This window comes from Notolepis coatsorum, assembly GCF_963971535.1.
Source record: "Notolepis coatsorum genome assembly, chromosome: 9".
NCBI classification, from domain to species: domain Eukaryota; kingdom Metazoa; phylum Chordata; class Actinopteri; order Aulopiformes; family Paralepididae; genus Notolepis; species Notolepis coatsorum.
Genome location: NC_140173.1, coordinates 23,972,365 through 23,990,645, shown reverse-complemented (window position 1 = coordinate 23,990,645; position 18,281 = coordinate 23,972,365). Strand labels below are relative to the sequence as shown.

Here is an 18,281-nt window from a genome sequence, read left to right as displayed (position 1 = left end):
CCCTACCAACCAAAACACATTGCAGCAGCAGTGTCCAGGCGGTATCAGGCCACTTCAATGTGGTTGCCACCCGTTCAAAAAGGGGAAAATATATTTCCACGTCTTTCTCAAAGAATGGTGGCACCATCCTAATATTCCTGCCTACATCAAACCCGGAACGTGACTCTGGATGCAGAGAACCCGCCTGCAAGGCAGCATGCTTAAATGCAAGCTCCTTCATTGCACGATCGTGCTCTCTCCTCTCTCCTCTCCTCTTGTTGTAGCTGTTTTTCCTTAAGCTCCCGCTCTCTCTCATCTCTCCTCTCCTCTTGTTGTAGCTGTTTTTCCTTAAGCTCCCGCTCTTGTTGTAGCTGCTTTTCCCTAAATGCCAACTCCCTAGGCCCCCAATCGATGGCAACCTTCCGCCACGCCAGAGAGTTGTGGAGACACCTCAGACAAAAGAAGCTCATCCACCGTTGCCACAATCACCTGCTCCTCAATGAGTATAGCCCTCAAAGTCCCCAAGGCAGTCGTTTTTAACCGCTTCTCACTGGCAGTAAGCTCCACATTGTAGTGCACAGCAAGCTTCAGAAGCTGCTCTTTGGAAAACCTTCCCAACATCTCGTCAGAGGGGTTCTCAACAAAATCCTTAATGGTAGCCATCGTTACTGTACCAGTCACCACAAGCTACTCACTTTACCCTACAGTCACTAAGAACCACTAACAAACCACGAAGAACCACCAAAGAACCACTGAAAAACCACTAAAGAACCACTGAAGAATCACGAAGAACCACTGAAGAACCATGAAGAATGCTAATGCCAATAATAACAACCATAAAGGGACGCAGTGGAAATGTGAGCTCTACGGAGCGCACCTTTCCAGGTTGCACAAAAAAAAAAAAAAAAAACACACCCACCCTAAATAGACGTGTCATACACGCAGGGTGTTAGGTGCTACCAGGTATGCTCACCAAACACTTAAACAAACAAAATAAATCCAACAAAATATTCCAAACAGGTGCGCCTTCTAACCTGATGTGACCACATATGCTTCTACGTCTAAACTGCAGAAAACCCCGGCCTACCACATGTCTACCCTAAGAAACACTAAATCAAGCCCTACCACACTACCTGTGTTTCCTGGCCGCCCTAACCTACCTACCCTTAAACTAATGCCCTGTAGACCTAACTTTCTTCAACCACACCTGCTACCAGTCAAAGATCATATACAATCATTTCATTGACCGCCCCAGGAGTACGCGGTGCACCGGACGCTAACCAACAACCAGAAAATAATATCCCTATCTACATGTGGTGCCTACTAAACTATATATTTTAACAGCATAAGTAGTCACATCAAATTACAAACAAATACGGCATATTCACCTGTTTGATGAAAATGGCTCAGCCCCCACGTTACACCATGTGTAACGAACACCACCCAAACCATAATATGATGACACCCCGTGCAACACAAAAAAAAATCACCAAACAAAGTGCTAGGGGTAAAAGATCCCGGACGAGCGCCCAATTGTTACGACCCTGGCTCATGGGTACGCAACCTATGTGTAATCAACACCAAAACCCTGTGCTCTAACTCAAAAATGCTACTAAACCAAGGAACTACTAATATAACTATAAGCTAATGTACTGGTAACCCAACGGACAAGGACTGTAAGAACCTGACAGCTCTTTCACTAGGCACAGACCGTGCATGTGTGTTTCTGGGTCTGCCTTTGAAGCTCCCCAGCAGGTAACCAATCAGCACTAATTGGCTAATTGGCAGCCCTCACCTGCCTGCCCTGGTGACACAGGAGTGACCAGGCCTCTAGTACATAACACAGGTGCACCAACCGACCTGTAGGAGTCGCTGTCCACAACGTCCGATCCCCACCCACCGGCTTTCCTACCCCCTAATACTGCCAATTGTATTAGTATGAACGACCAGCCAAGCCGGAAGCAACGCCAAGAGCTGGGCTCGAACCCAGTATCTCCTGTGTTAGTGGCGATCGCCTTGCCCACTGCGCCACTTAGCCGCCCATGGACCAATGCAATTTTTTTATATTATCATAGAATATAGAATAGCAGGCCTATAAATGACTTTATTATAGCTAATTCGCACATTTATGGATTGGGCCAAATATTCAAATGGCAGAGTTCAATTGGGATTTAGTATCACCAGGCATGCACAGATATGAAATATACTGTATGTACAGTATGTTTTTTATTCTTGCAAGAGCTCTGCCATTTTTAAGCTGATTTCAAATCGGATGGTTGCTAAATGTTCAAAATAGGGGAGACAAACTAACTGCGCTCCAATATATGCCAATAATGTTCAGTTTTGTGGTATATAATCCAGAGTAATAAGAACAATTTAAAATAATAATCAGGAAGTAATTTGCTTGCAGAAAACTAGAAGCCTTTGGGAAGTGTAGTTTTGAAAAATTCCAACGCTCATTGAAAGCTCTGGATGTCCTCTTCTCAAAATGACTACATTCACTGATGGCCGGTAATTCAAAATGGCCGATTTCCGTGATAACAACACATTTAAAGAAACTAAAATCTAACTAATAACACTTTAACCTATTGGTAAACAAATGTATTGATGAAAATATACATTATAACTGCTGTTGTGACATGGTTATGATGTTTATACTTGAATATATTTGAAGAAAAAATTATAATTATGTCAGACAGTATAGCGAGCTTGATTTATGACGTGATGTCATTTTGGGACCGGTACCGGTCCCGTCAGGTGGAAGAGGTTAAACTACTGAGAATGGCTCAGCTGCATCTCTACATCTCTACAAGTGGTTTAGACTGACTGTACTACAACTGCGGAAGCAGGGTTCCAATTAATCGATGCAAAGGGTTCAATTACTCATGTGAAACAGCCTTCAAAAGATAAATAAACCATTTGTTTCTGTCTTACCGCTCTTCGTTCTGTGTGTGTGAGCGTCCACGTCGTAGAGGTAGCGAGGAGCAATACTTTTGCTTTCTTTTTAGGAAAAGGTTCACGGCTCTAAGTGGATTAGTCCACCTCTACTGCCAGGTTTCACTTATCTTAAGCTGAACACATGTTCTCGCCGTAGTCTCTGCCATTTTACCCTCTAAAGCCAAGTGTCGCGCCCACGGAACACTAGACATATTTGGCAAACCATTAAATATCCTTGGAACTGTCTGTGATAAAGACTCGTTTTAAATTGTATCTGAATTGGGAGATTCTGTAGAAATGAATTAGTGTATTCGTTTATCTTTACGTCGACCACGGGCCGAGTGGCATGTGCAGAAGTACGGCCTATAATCTTGAAATATCGAAGCGAAGACTAGTCAATCCACTGTAGATATCAATCTGAGCTTTTAGCCTACAGTCAATGGAAATGCTAGAAATTGTCAAATGGGCTGGGAAAACCAATAGAAAATTCCTATTGTTTCTCCAGTATTCCAGTGCGCTCCGATAGATAAGGCTGTCAGACAGAACAGAGAATAGAGAGAGGCGCTTGTCCCTGGTTTTATAATAAAATGGCAAAAAAACAAAGAGATCTAATGATCAACAAGCATTGGAACTCGTTGTGGATGTTGAGGACGATCCAGATCATATAAATGAAATGGACTCTGTGAGGGCCGACGATCCACTCCACTGGTCAAATTACTTATTCGTGAGTAGTACGTCCGTTGATAAAGAAAAGCAATGTCCACAGCCGCTCCAGTGCAAAGTAAAGATATCCAAATGGTTTATTTGCAAAGTCTCTCTTTACAGAAGTGGTCCTAAATCTACTTTCCTAAATATTCCTGTCACTACTACAAATACTACTACAAGTGGCTCCTACTAGCTACAAGTACTAATACAAGCTACAAGTACTACTACAAGGTAAGAAAACTGTATTTTCCCAGTCTCCAAAATCACCGCCGACTCGACACATGAAAATTCCTTCGTAATGTGAAAGCCGCAAATCCACTTGCTGGCTTCTGGCTTCAGTCCATCGTTGAGTCCATCCGTTCGGTCCGCGTGTATGCTTTACCCAACCCAGTTGTGTTTCCGCGTCTCTGATTGGCCAGGTCATTTCTGGTCATGTGACATGTACGCCCAATCGTGGGATCGCAAGTGTCTACACTGGTTAAGCTTAGGCGCTTTCGAAGTTGGTTAAGGTTAGAGTTTGTCTTACAGCATGGCGATAGAAAACCAGGTAGTTTGCAGGCTGTTAGACCCAGAAATAGGCACAGAACTTGCTGTCCTACGATTGGCGCACATGTCACATGACCTGGCCAATCAGAGCGCAAAAAGCATACACGCGTTCGGTGCTGTTCAGTCTGGTCGAAGATGCAAAACTGCTGTTCTGAGAAACGCCCGCTTATATAGAGACAAATGACAAATACGACGGTTCAATGACTATCTAAATCCAATCAATATTAAACATTCATATAATACAATAATATATATATATTAATTGTTTCTAGATTAGAAGGACAATTAGGGGCCGGTGTAAGAGCCAATCTAGAAACAATGACTAACTACTAAAAACCAAGGAGCCAAACCAAACACTATTTCAACTGATAAGTGTCTCCGCTGTGGGATAACCAATACCTGGTGCCAGAGGTCACTAGTACATGGCACACCGTAGGAGGACGGTCTTTACCACCGCCTCATGCCGCTTCTTCTTCACGAAGATCCATCGGTGTCTGTACCTCAGACTGTGTGAGCGAAGCATTCATCTCCCTCCTCTGGCGACACAGCCTCAGCAGAGTGCTTCTAAGCTTCAGCATCCAACCGGCTGCCTTCTGGAGACGGTTCCAATTGGAATAACATTCCCGGAACTGCTGAACTGTCGACCTGCTCTTCAGCTGCAGTATCGCTGACCACGGCGTTCTTTACCTCTGGGTCCTCCGTGGTTAGGTCCCCATGGGGTTCTGGGTTCTGGGGCCATTCCTCTTCGGGCTTGGTGAGGAATTCCGGCCCCTGTATCCAAGTCTCATTGCGCAGGACTGGCATCCGATGTCCGATGTCTCCCTCACGTACCTTGCTTCCTCATAGGCAGCTTTGTTATTAATATGTAGAACTGTAGGGTGGGGAAGCTGGCAGACTTGGCAGCTAATCTTCTCTTGGCAGTCCTTGCTCATGTGACTCCGTTTCAGACAGCTGAAACATAGGCCTTTACTCTGGAGAAATTGTATCTTCTCCTTGTGAAGAGACTTCTTCAGCTTGTTGCATTGTTCCAGGGCATGCTGTCCTCCTTGACAGAAGAGGCAAGGGTTGGAGAAGGCACAGAGGGTATCCCCCTTGTGGCTTGCTTTAGCCTCTGCCGGGTGCTGGACTGCTGTAGCAGCTGTTGTGAAGCTTCCCAGAGCGCCGCTATTTCTGGCGGTCCTCTCATCTTTGTGAGCCTTAGCTTGGCTCTGGTTTCCCTCTGTGATGTTGCCGAAGAGCGGGTGTAGGGCTTCTTGGGCTTGTAGGTTGAAAAAATCGGCAAGGTCGCTGAAATTGGCGCTGCGCTGATCTTTCTCTAGAAGAGCATAGGCTTTGCTTCTCCACCGCTCTCTCTGCTTGTACGGAAGCCTGGCTGTGATGGCGCGCATATTTGATATGCTGTCAAGCTCCTGCATGTACTCCACGTCAGCCATAGCGTTGAGGCATCCAGTGAGATAGAGGCAAAAGGAGTGGAGCGCCTCTCCGTCATTGGACTGGATAGTAGGCCAGTTCAGTGCCTTGTCTATATACGCCATTGCAGTGGCGGCTGCTGACCAATTTTTTTGGTGAAGCACAAATTATTATATTATATTATATATTAAATAATATTTTTAAAACATCCCCAAGGCTGCAACACCCCCATTCCTCCCAGGTGTCAGGCTCCTCATTCGCACATCACCACCACCCCTCCTGCTCCACTGCCATCACCACCGCCACTACCACCACCCCTCCTGCTCCACTGCCATCACCACCCACACCACCTACCCATTCGCACATTCTCATGTTGACCACAAAGTCAACGAACCACACTTCGACCTCCCCGGGCCGAACCGACCACTTTCCCTGAAATCGGACTGAAAAACTAACTTTTCATCAACAATTTTTTTAATGAAAAAAGAGATATAAAAAATAAACGTATTAAAAAAGTTTTTCTGACTTTAAAATATTTTCGGGACCTCCATGTTTTGGGGGTCTTCATCGTCAAAATCGGATCCGGGATTCAGCTCCCAACAGTCGGGCAAGAACTGCGGGTTTTCAGCCTCTCTCCAGGCTCCTGGACAGAACGAGCCATGTGATTTTTTTCCATAGCCTATGTTTGCGAAGAGGCTACGGCAAAAAATCACGCCGCTGTGCGTTTCTGATTGGATATTAAGTTTGTGCGGCACGGCGTGAACGTCAATCAGTCTCGTGCGCAAAGTCTCACTAGACCGCCTACCCTACCCTATTTTGATTGGATAATTACATTCCTAAGCCCAACCCAGTGCAGTTATTTTGCACTGAGTGATTGACAGCTGGCCATTACTGCAGTTATGATCAGGCCTGATCAGAGAGCTCAGAGCTGTCACTTAGCCAGTTTTGAAGAAAAAAAAGAATTCACTGGTATTTTTTTTTCACAGAGGAAAACATTTCTAATATATATATATTTCTTTTTATTATATATGTTTTTATTTTTATTTTTATTTATTATATATGTATATTAATAATATATATATATATATATATATATATATATATATATATATATATATATATATATATATATATATATTTCTAGTGAAGTACTGCCTCACAGTGACGTACTCCACTGCACCATTGAGATCTTGTATCCATTTCCAAAATGTTTTTTCAAAAGCCTCCTTGCCTCGGGATAGCCTTGGTCTGATTCCATGTGAAAACAACTTCGTATCAGCTCTCTTGGCTGCCCCTCCGTGTACTGCTCCAATAAGTGCAGCCGGTCTCTGTTACTATCTATCTTGTCCTCCACTCCGTGTTCAAAAGCCCTGATGAATAGCATGTACTCCATAGGTTCTCCCCTGAATATAGGAATCTGTTGAGGGGGCAGCATAGCATGGTATTGCTGCTTCACTGGGAAATCCACCATGGCTCGTTTGAGCTCTTGTTGCGGAGACTCTTGTTCTTTCTGTGTAGCACCGCCAGGTGCTCTGGAGCTGCTACTGTAAGCAGGTTCTTTTATTTCCGCTACGGCCGCGGGAGCAGGCCTAGCCTGCCCGTGAGCTGGTGCTACAACGGAAATTGGTTTATCTATGTAAGAGTTCATTCCATCCCTACGGGACACTCTGGATGCGGCTCGCTGGCCCTTGTGCTCTGCCAGTACTTTGCTCCTAGCCTCTGAGGCAGCTAAAGCAGCCTTGATCTGTAACTTCTCTCTCTCTGCTCTTAGCTTAGCCTCCTGTTCTTCCCTATCTGCTCTTAGCCTAGCTAAGAGCAGAGCCTCCTGTTCCCTATCTGCTCTTAGCTTAGCTAAGAGCAGAGCCTCCTGTTTCTCGAGTAGTCGTTTTAATTTTAGAGCGTGTACCTCGAGTTGTCGTTTTTGTTTTAGAGTGGAAGCCTGGGTTAGCAACTCAGCCCTCTCTAAGTCAGCGTTCAGCCGCTGGCTTGCAGATGATGCTCTGGAATATGTAGTGGATGGTGCTATAGACCCTTTCCCTTCTACGATGCCTCTCCAGCCGGCCGCCCTCATCTCCTGCTTGGTCATGGCTTTCTTCACCTCGACCTTGTGTCCATTGATGGTGTGGAACTTCATCAGCACCGCCTTGTCGGCCGAGTCGTTGTCCTCGAAGTAGACAAAGCCGAAGCCCCGCTTCCTGCCGCTCTCCTTGTCGGTGATCACCTCGGCCTTCTCGATCATGCCGTACTGGCCGAAATACTCGTTCAGTTGGTCCTCCTCGATGTCGTCTTTCAAACCACCGACGAATATCTTCTTGACTTTGGTGAGAGCCCCCGGCCTGTTGGTGTCCTCCCATGCCACCGCCCGCTTCACCTCCACGCTGTTGCCGTCGACGACATGCGGCTTGGCGGCCATTGCCGCGTCGGCCTCCTCTGGCGACGAGTAGGCTACAAAGCCGAAGCAGCGGGACCTCTGCAGCTGCTGGTTCAACACCACCACGCAGTCGGTTAAGCTACCGAATTGCTCGAAGTGCTGGCGCAGGCCATCGTCGGTCGTCTCCATGTTCAGCCCGCCGACAAAAAGCTTACAAAGTTGATTCGTCATTGTTTGAGATTTTTTCGATCAAGAGAGAGAGAGATGGTGGGAGCACTACACTGAAATTCAAGTCGTGAGCTCCTCTTCTTCTTCAAGTGACCAGTTAGATGACCTAACTTAGCCCTCCTTTTATTAATGGCGTTACGGACCTTTTCCTCATGTAACAGCGTTTTCTTACTAATGTGAGGGACGCGGATCCACTCCACTGGTCAAATTACTTACTTGTGAGTAGTATGTCTGTTGATAAAGAAACACCCACTTATATAGAGACCCAAATGTTCTAGAATGTTCGGTTATGACCTCATACAGTGACATCACGAAGGTTCCATAACTTTCTATCATGACGTCATACTGTGGTTCTAGAATGTTTTATGTTCTAGAAAGGTCTATTATGACATCACCACAAACGTTCCAGAATGTTCTATGTTCCAGAAAGGTCTATTATGACATCACCACAAACGTTCCAGAATGTTCTATGTTCCAGAAAGGTCTATTACGACGTCACCACAAACGTTCTAGAAGGTTCTATGTTCTAGAATGCGCTATTATGACAAATACGATGGTTCAATGACTTTATCTAAATCCAATCAATATTAAACATTCATATAATACAATAACCTAAATATATATAGCTTTGGCTCTTACAGACTCTGAGCCAGATAGCTGGGACAGTGATGATGACAAGCATAGTGAAGGATTTGATGTGTTTGAAGGAGCCTACTCTTATTTATCAATTGATCGGACAACTATATTATGTATTGTGCAGCTCGAATGAACTGTAACTATGCTATTTGGATAAGATGCAGAGAGGGATAATATAAAAGGAGAAGAGCTTTGGAGGGGCATTTTGTGTGTGTGTGTGTGTGTGGGGGGGGGGGTTGCAGGGATATATTGATCCACATACGTATGAAATGTATCACCAAAATGCATGTATTTTCACATTGTCTGCTAAAATAACGCCCACAACAATATCACTCACTGAGGAAAATGTGTATTTGCACCAGATTTCACATAGAGGTTGAAAAAACAATAATTCCCTGGTGGAGTTATTCAGCAAAACACAAATCGTTTTTTTTTTTTAATGTCAAATAGTGTATGCTCACACAAAGGTCATGTATGATGGTGACCTTACACTGCACCAGAAATAAAGGGTAGGTCCCTGTGAATCATAAAAGGTTGATACTGATACTTGATACTGATTCAAAGAATAAGCTCAGAATTGGCAAAAATATAACACTATGTCCAGGCGAACCTTTGTCTATGTCGGCTTTAGAGCAGTGGTTCTCAACTGGTCTAGCCTCGGGACCCAACATTTTCCTTAGTCATTAAGTCGCGACCCAAATTTTTGAACCACTATGATTTATTTAAAAAAAAAGATTTTTGCAGTAATACACAATCTTTCATGCACTTAAAAACAGGAAATAAACACAAAAAAGTGGAACAAAAGTACAACTGGGGCTAAAAACCCAATGAAATAAAATAATAATAATAAATAATATATGCTTCTTAGCAGACTTCTTAGCTTAACATCACAGGGAACTAATGGGATAACTGGGGATGTAGTTTGCTCCTGACAAGAGCAGTGTCGTCATTTCAGTAAAAGCCAAGGTATGGCAAGGAGGGAGGGTGGGGGGTTGAAGGAAACCCCCTTGTTGTATTTTCTTTGGTCAAATCAGTTGTGCAATAGTCACTTTTGGTGAGTTGTTTCTATACAATTCACTTATATGACATTTACAATTGACACAGGACTACAAAAGCATTTAGTATAGAAATGTGTCAACAGACTAAAGCAGAGAACCACAATATTTTGCATACAAATTATGCTGAGCAGAATGTAATATCATAACTGTCTATGTTATTTTTATTGCAATTGAGCCAATTTTCCTTTAGGTACGGTTTTGAGGTGTGTTCAACAGAATGTAGTATAAAAAACACGTTCACAAAAAGTATGGGTTACTGAATGCTGAACTGCACTGTTATAATCACTAAGCCATTGTAAGACCGTACCTGTGTCCCTGTATCACTTGTCTCTGCTGCCCTTTGACTAAAAAACTTTTGTATGTCCATTTTTCTTTTTTTCTCTGGCAGCATATTTTACCTATAGTAAAAACCTTTGCACCTATTAACACATTCACCGCCATAAACGGCTTACGACGGGTTTGCTGATCATGCGAATTCTGCCAATCCACGGCGTACAACGTTATTGAGATCATATTTAATTTTTTCGCCATGGTATTCATAATTCCGCCACCCAGCCTCGGCTGAGACAGTGGGACGCTTCAATATCGCCGCCTGGTGGATGATCGGGCGAGTTGCAACCGGAAATGGATCTCTGGTGATCTCTGTGCATCTGGGAAATCTGTCCGGCAGTCACATATTGTTGCGGGACTCTAGACACACATCCGTGTATATGGATCGCTGCCATAACTCAATAATCGATATGATTTGGGCGTTTATTGCGCCATACAAACCGGAAATGGATCTAGTCGATCGACGTCAAATAAGTGGGTGTTATGGTTTGTAACCGACCTCAAACGCAACGGCACAGACAGGAAGTTCAGAGTTAGCCAAATGCTAGGGCGTATTTATTTACAGAGTCAAAAGATGGAATAGGTACAGTAATCAAACAAACGGGGAGACTGCCTCCGGCAGAGTCATCAGCCGCTCTGCAGAATCCTCCTGGCGACAGTGGTGGGAATCTGGCATATGATGTTGTAGCGGCTCTGCAGATACTCCCAGCTCTTCCCAAGCGCAACGCGTAACGGGTAACAAGGCGCAGCTCCAAACAGTTCTCCACAGAAAGGTCCTGGAGAGAATATAGATCAGGAAACAGCAACGGGAAAAAAGCAGGCAAAGCAGTTGTATTCCAGAACAACCCGACATCGATAGAAAGAAGGTCCTGGTATATAAAGCCCTCTGGGGCGCTGATTAGCACACACATCAGGTGCGTGATGGTAATTGATACTTAACCTAGAAGTGTGCGTTAGGCAACGGACCAATCATCACAGCACCCCAAGAGCGTGTGGCGGGGAAAGAACCAATCCTCACAGTACCCCCCCCTCCACGGGAGCCACCCGGCGACCCACTCAGCCCCGGCCTGCCCGGATGGGACCGAAGGAAGCCGGCGATCAGGGGCACTGGAGAGGGGGACAGAGACAGAGGCCCGGAGAGGGGGACCGGAGACAGGGACAGAGGACCGGTGAGGGAGGCTGGAGACGGGGACAGGGACCCGGTGAGGGGGGCCGGAGACGGAGACAGAGGCCCGGAGAGGGGGCTAGAGACAGGGACACAAGGGGAACCCCGGGGCGAAGGACTGGACGCCGCCTGAAGACACTGGGCATGACAGGAGGGGCTCCACCCCTGATGGTGCCAGAGGACCAGGCAATGTGGGGCTCATGCAGCGTGAGCCAAGGCCTGCCCAGGACCACAGGGACAAGAGGAGAGCTGGTGATGAAAAACTGGAGTCTCTCAACGTGGTTACCAGCAATGGTGAGAAGGACTGGACAGGTGCGTTGAGTGATGTCAGTCAGGCGGCGATGATCCAGCGCGAAGACCTCCAAGGGCCTCTCGAGGTCCTCAAGTGGAATGTTGGCCCGGGTGGCAAACTCAACGTCCAGGAAACTCCCATCAGCACCAGAGTCAATGAGTGCACCCACCGTCGCCCGCTGGTCCGCCCAGGCTAGGGTGACGTTCGTCAGACGGTTAGGTGGTGCACGGGTGGGGGAACAGGAAAAACGGCTCACCAGGATCTCCCGGGGTCCCGGCGAGCCTGGTCTTCTTGGCCGGGTAGGGCAATTGGAGACACGGTGTCCATCCCGGCCGCAGTAGAGGCAAAGGCCGGACCTGAGCCTGGACTCCCGTTCGGCCGGGCTAAGGCGGTTGCGTCCCAGCTGCATGGGTTCCTCCTCGGTCACAGCTCGGGAGGGAAAAAACCCACCAGTCACAGAGGGGGCAGGACGGTCAGCCCTGTAGAGGCGGCCGCCGGGAAAGGAAGCCCCTGAGCGGAGGTCGATGGCACAGTCGTAAGGCCGGTGAGGCGGAAATACCTGAGCCCTGGACTTACTGAAAACCTCCTCGAGGTCGTGGTACTCGGGGGGTACGTCTGGGGGTCCCCGTCGTTCTCGCTCACGCCTTCTCTCCCGGAGGCGTCCGTCGATGCGGATAGCGAGGCTGATCAGGCCCTCGAGAGAATCGGGCTCCTCTTGGGTCGCGAGCTGGTCCCTTATTGCGTCGTTGAGCCCCCTCAGGAAGGTGAGACGAAGCGCTTGATCGTTCCAACCGCTCTCCGTTGCAGCCAGTCTGAACTCCAGCGCGTAGTCTCTGACACTGCCACTGTCCTGCCGGAAGGTGCCCAACCGAGCTCCTGGGTCCTGGCCACGGGCTGGGTGGTGGAAAACCCTGCGGAGCTCTGCCACAAAGTCTGGGTAGGAAAAACAGAAATCAGCCCCCATTGCCCAGGAGACAGTAACCCACTGTGCTGCTCGGCCCGTGAGCAGGTTAGTCATGTAGGCTACTCGGGATCCCTCTGACGAAAAATGGCTGGGTTGATGAAGGAAGACCAACTCACACTGCATGATGAATGTGGCACAATCCTCGAAGTTACCCTCGAACAGACGTGGTTCGGAGAGACGGGGCTCACGAGGTGCGAGGTCTGCCACTTTCACAAAGAGGTAGTGCAAAAAAAATATTTAAAAGAAGGAAATTTTTTTTTTTTTTTTTTTATACACATCCGCGACCCACTCAAAATGGCTCCGCGACCCACTTTTGGGTCGCGACCCACCAGTTGAGAAACACTGCTTTAGAGGGTTAAATGTTGCAAGGTACAATGTTATTTTCCGCTGCCAGCCTGACGACACCTCATGCCCTCAACACCTCTTCTCAATACAGCGCAGACACCTGTCTGAGCAGTTCTGCTACTAATGAGCGTGACGCTGAAGAGAGCAGACGTGTCTCCGGGAGCTCCAGTTTTACTGTGTTTTTTTACTTTAGTTTTTTTGTACGTTTATTTATCAACATGTGTGTCATCACATATGATCGCCAATCACTACTGGACATACGCAAGTTTTCAATAGATTACGATTACGGAAAATCAGACTGGATCAAAACAAAGAACTTACCTGAAGAGGTATTGAGAGACAAGCGGTGGGGGCAGGAAACCCAACAGGCCCCGGGACACAGAAACAAAAGCCACAAGTGGAGGCCTGCTGGTGAGGGCACGCCGTAGGGGGTGGAAGACTGCCCTACCTACCATCCTGTTGGCAAATGTCCAATCTCTGGCAAACAAGACAGACAACCTCGACTGTAGAATTGCATCACAGTGGGACATCAGGGAATGCTGTACAATGATTCTAACGAAGACCTGGCTATCATTTAGCTATATATCCATATAAAGTGGTTTGGTAGCTACAAGTTCATATCAAGTGGTTTGGTAGCTACAAGTTCATATGAAGTGGTTTGGTAGCTACAAGTTCATATGAAGTGGTTTGGTAGCTACAAGTTCATATGAAGTGGTTTGGTAGACTACATGTCCATTTAAAGTGGTTTGGTAGCTGCATGTCCATATCAAGTGGTTTGGTAGCTACATGTCCATATGAAGTGGTTTGGTAGCTACAAGTTCATATGAAGTGGTTTGGTAGCTACAAGTTCATATGAAGTGGTTTGGTAGCTACAAGTTCATATGAAGTGGTTTGGTAGCTACATGTCCATATGAAGTGGTTTGGTAGCTACATGTCCATATGAAGTGGTTTGGTAGCTACATGTCCATATGAAGTGGTTTGGTAGCTGCATGTCCATATCAAGTGGTTTGGTAGCTATATATCCATATCAAGTGGTTTGGTAGCTACAAGTTCATATAAAGTGGTTTGGCAGCTACAAGTTCATATGAAGTGGTTTGGTAGCTACATGTCCATACTAAGTGGTTTGGTAGCTATATATCCATATAAAGTGGTTTGGTAGCTATATTTCCATATAAAGTGGTTTGGTAGCTACAAGTTCATATCAAGTGGTTTGGTAGCTACAAGTTCATATGAAGTGGTTTGGTAGCTATATATCCATATAAAGTGGTTTGGTAGCTATATATCCATATAAAGTGGTTTGGTAGCTATATATCCATATAAAGTGGTTTGGTAGCTACAAGTTCATATGAAGTGGTTTGGTAGCTACAAGTTCATATGAAGTGGTTTGGTAGCTACAAGTTCATATCAAGTGGTTTGGTAGCTACAAGTTCATATCAAGTGGTTTGGTAGCTGCATGTCCATATCAAGTGGTTTGGTAGCTACACGTTCATATCAAGTGGTTTGGTAGCTGCATGTCCATATCAAGTGGTTTGGTTGCTGCATGTCCATATCAAGTGGTTTGGTAGCTACACGTTCATATCAAGTGGTTTGGTAGCTGCATGTCGATATCAAGTGTTTTGGTAGCTACAAGTTCATATGAAGTGGTTTGGTAGCTACATGTCCATATGAAGTGGTTTGGTAGCTATATATCCATATAAAGTGGTTTGGTAGCTATATATCCATATAAAGTGGTTTGGTAGCTACAAGTTCATATCAAGTGGTTTGGTAGCTACAAGTTCATATGAAGTGGTTTGGTAGCTACATGTCCATATGAAGTGGTTTGGTAGCTATATATCCATATAAAGTGGTTTGATAGCTATATATCCATATAAAGTGGTTTGGTAGCTATATATCCATATAAAGTGGTTTGGTAGCTATATATCCATATAAAGTGGTTTGGTAGCTACAAGTTCATATGAAGTGGTTTGGTAGCTACAAGTTCATATCAAGTGGTTTGGTAGCTACATGTTCATATCAAGTGGTTTGGTAGCTACATGTTCATATGAAGTGGTTTGGTAGCTACAAGTTCATATGAAGTGGTTTGGTAGCTACAAGTTCATATCAAGTGGTTTGGTAGCTACAAGTTCATATCAAGTGGTTTGGTAGCTACAAGTTCATATGAAGTGGTTTGGTAGCTACAAGTTCATATGAAGTGGTTTGGTAGCTACAAGTTCATATCAAGTGGTTTGGTAGCTACAAGTTCATATCAAGTGGTTTGGTAGCTACAAGTTCATATGAAGTGGTTTGGTAGCTGCATGTCCATATCAAGTGGTTTGGTAGCTATATATCAATATAAAGTGGTTTGGTAGCTACAAGTTCATATGAAGTGGTTTGGTAGCTACATGTCCATATCAAGTGGTTTGGTAGCTACATGTTCATATGAAGTGGTTTGGTAGCTACAAGTTCATATCAAGTGGTTTGGTAGCTACATGTTCATATCAAGTGGTTTGGTAGCTGCATGTCCATATCAAGTGGTTTGGTAGCTACAAGTTCATATCAAGTGGTTTGGTAGCTGCATGTCCATATCAAGTGGTTTGGTAGCTACAAGTTCATATCAAGTGGTTTGGTAGCTACATGTCCATATCAAGTGGTTTGGTAGCTACAAGTTCATATCAAGTGGTTTGGTAGCTGCATGTCCATATCAAATGGTTTGGTAGCTACAAGTTTATATCAAGTGGTTTGGTAGCTGCATGTCCATATCAAGTGGTTTGGTAGCTACAAGTTCATATCAAGTGGTTTGGTAGCTACATGTCCATATCAAGTGGTTTGGTTGCTGCATGTCCATATCAAGTGGTTTGGTAGCTACAAGTTCATATCAAGTGGTTTGGTAGCTACATGTTCATATCAAGTGGTTTGGTAGCTGCATGTCCATATCAAGTGGTTTGGTAGCTACAAGTTCATATCAAGTGGTTTGGTAGCTACATGTCCATATCAAGTGGTTTGGTTGCTGCATGTCCATATCAAGTGGTTTGGTAGCTACAAGTTCATATCAAGTGGTTTGGTAGCTACATGTCCATATCAAGTGGTTTGGTAGCTACATGTTCATATGAAGTGGTTTTGTAGCTACATGTTCATATCAAGTGGTTTGGTACATGTTCATATTACACTGGCTTACTAACAGTCTACTAACACAGAAGGTCATTCATTTAATGTTGAATATCAAGCTTGTATCGCCACATTTAGATGATGAATAAAACATTGAAGCTTGTAAAGGCATGATGACAAGCCGACATAACAAATGAACCGTGCACTCTAGTCTGCACTGGGCTGCTTCTCCGCTCCTCCCCTCCCCTTACTACAGGTGTGCCTGAAACTAAACCATGAATGAATGATATGTTTGTAACACAGCAGGGTCATTACACTAGGCTGAAAATGTTCATTGTTTTCTTGTTCGCCTAATAATGTTAACCAATGGAAAGACACACACACATACACACACACACCCACCCACCAACGTCTTCCACGCTACTTTCCCTTCCCTGTTAAAAAATTTAAATACAAAATGCAAACATACTTTTGCTGATCTGGACTGGTCCTCTGAGCTCCTCTCCAGTTGAGCTGCATTGTTTAAATCCAAGAAATTGATAAATACTCTGCCATTGTTGTGTAACATGGCATCTCTTCTCTAGAGTCGTCTTTCTTTCTCTGCTTCACGTGAAGTAAAATCTACTCTAGAAGTGAAACTGAAACTATACACTGGTGGGGGGTGGGCGCACTAGGCAATTAATTTACTCAAGTGGATTCCTGAACACAAGAATGACACCGTTATCACTGACTGACTACTAATATTATTATAAATATTATAAATATATAATAATCATTATAAATATGTGTTTCCTGTCGTACCGAACTCGTACCGAACCGTGACCCCAAAACCGAGGTATGTACCGAACCGTGGCTTCTGTGTACCGTTACTCCCCTAGTAGCTACATGTCCATATCAAGTGGTTTGGTAGCTACATGTTCATTAAAAACACATTATTCCAAAGAGAGACTTGAGACTTGACTTGGACTTAATAATAATAATAATAATAACTTGGTTTTATATAGCGCCTTTCATAAAACCCAATGTCGCTTTACATTGGGGGAAAAACAACAATAACAAACATGGTGGACAGACACAACATACAGAGTGAGAAATTAGGGGTCAAAAACCAAGTTGAAGAGGTGGGTTTTGAGCAGTTTTTTGAACGAGTCCAGAGTTGGGGCGTTCTAGGGGGGGAGGTTCCAGAGGGTGGGAGCTGCCACACACTGAAAGCTCTGTCCCCGAAGGTCCGCAGTCTGGTTCGGGGGATGGAGAGCTGACCAGTGTCCGTGGATCGCAGGGACCGTGACTGAGTGTAGGGGTGGAGGAGGTCAGTGAGGTACTGAGGTGCCAGAGCGTGGAGGGATTTGTAGGTGAGCAGGAGGGTTTTGTAGGTGATGCAGGATTTGATGGGGAGCCAGTGGAGGTGGATGAGGGTGGAAGTGATGTGCTGCCAGGGTTTGGTGCGGGTGACGGGTGAGAACCCTGGCAGCTGAGTTTTGAACATACTGGAGCCTGTCCAGGGTTTTGCTTGGAACCCCGGACAGGACCCCGTTGCAGTAGTCCAGGCGGGGGGTGACGAAGGCATGGATGAGGGTCTCAGCTGTGGAGTCGGAAAGTGATGGTCGGAGTCTGGAAGAAGGCGGACTTGTGCCCCAGAGACAGGATGTCCTCTAAAGAGAATCCAGGCTCCTCTGGGGAAATGGCTGTATGGCTGTAAATAGTAGTTTAGTTTCTTTACTTCAAGTACACATTTATTAAAATAAATGTATTCAGCGTGCGGTGGCCACCCCAACAAAATCGAATCTCACTCCAAGGTTTCTATGAAACGTTGGCAGTCAGCTCGGTTAAAGTTCACACTTCAGTCCACCAATGATCCATTCTACAGGCCCACACTTCTCCCCTGACCTTTGACCCGTTTGTTGGAGTCTACTTTAATGCTGCCTCACTCCTAGTGTTAGTCCGCTGCCTGTGTTACTAGAATGTGAAAATGTTCCAGACCTCTCCCAAATACTTAAAGATGTAAAAGCAGGCTGTTGCGTAGGCGTGTTTGAACAACATGGTTATTGTTTTTGTTTCTTTAGACGTCTAACCAAACTGTATGAACTAAGACAGGGTGTTTGGGTAACACCGCTCTGAATACCAATTCCTCTAGCATTCCAGAATGCGTGTGTGTGTGTGTGTGTGTGTGTGTGTGTGTGTGTGTGTGTGTGTGTGTGTGTGTGTGTGTGTGTGTGTGTGTGTGTGTGTGT

General features: G+C 45.3%; 2 protein-coding genes across 2 annotated transcripts in view; one reads left to right on the top strand and one right to left on the bottom strand.

The window, feature by feature from the left end:
- LOC311234561 (attractin-like protein 1) overlaps positions 1-18,281 on the top strand; it is a gene marked incomplete at both ends in the record, with an annotated part of 812,919 nt that overhangs the window by 687,798 nt on the left and 106,840 nt on the right.
- On the bottom strand, positions 7,147-8,179 carry LOC311234929 (heterogeneous nuclear ribonucleoprotein A0-like; the record flags this gene model as incomplete). Its single annotated transcript, XM_084322206.1, has 2 exons — positions 7,147-7,188; positions 7,622-8,179. The coding sequence occupies 2 exons, from the start codon at positions 8,177-8,179 to the stop codon at positions 7,147-7,149; spliced, it is 600 nt and encodes a 199-aa protein (XP_084178332.1).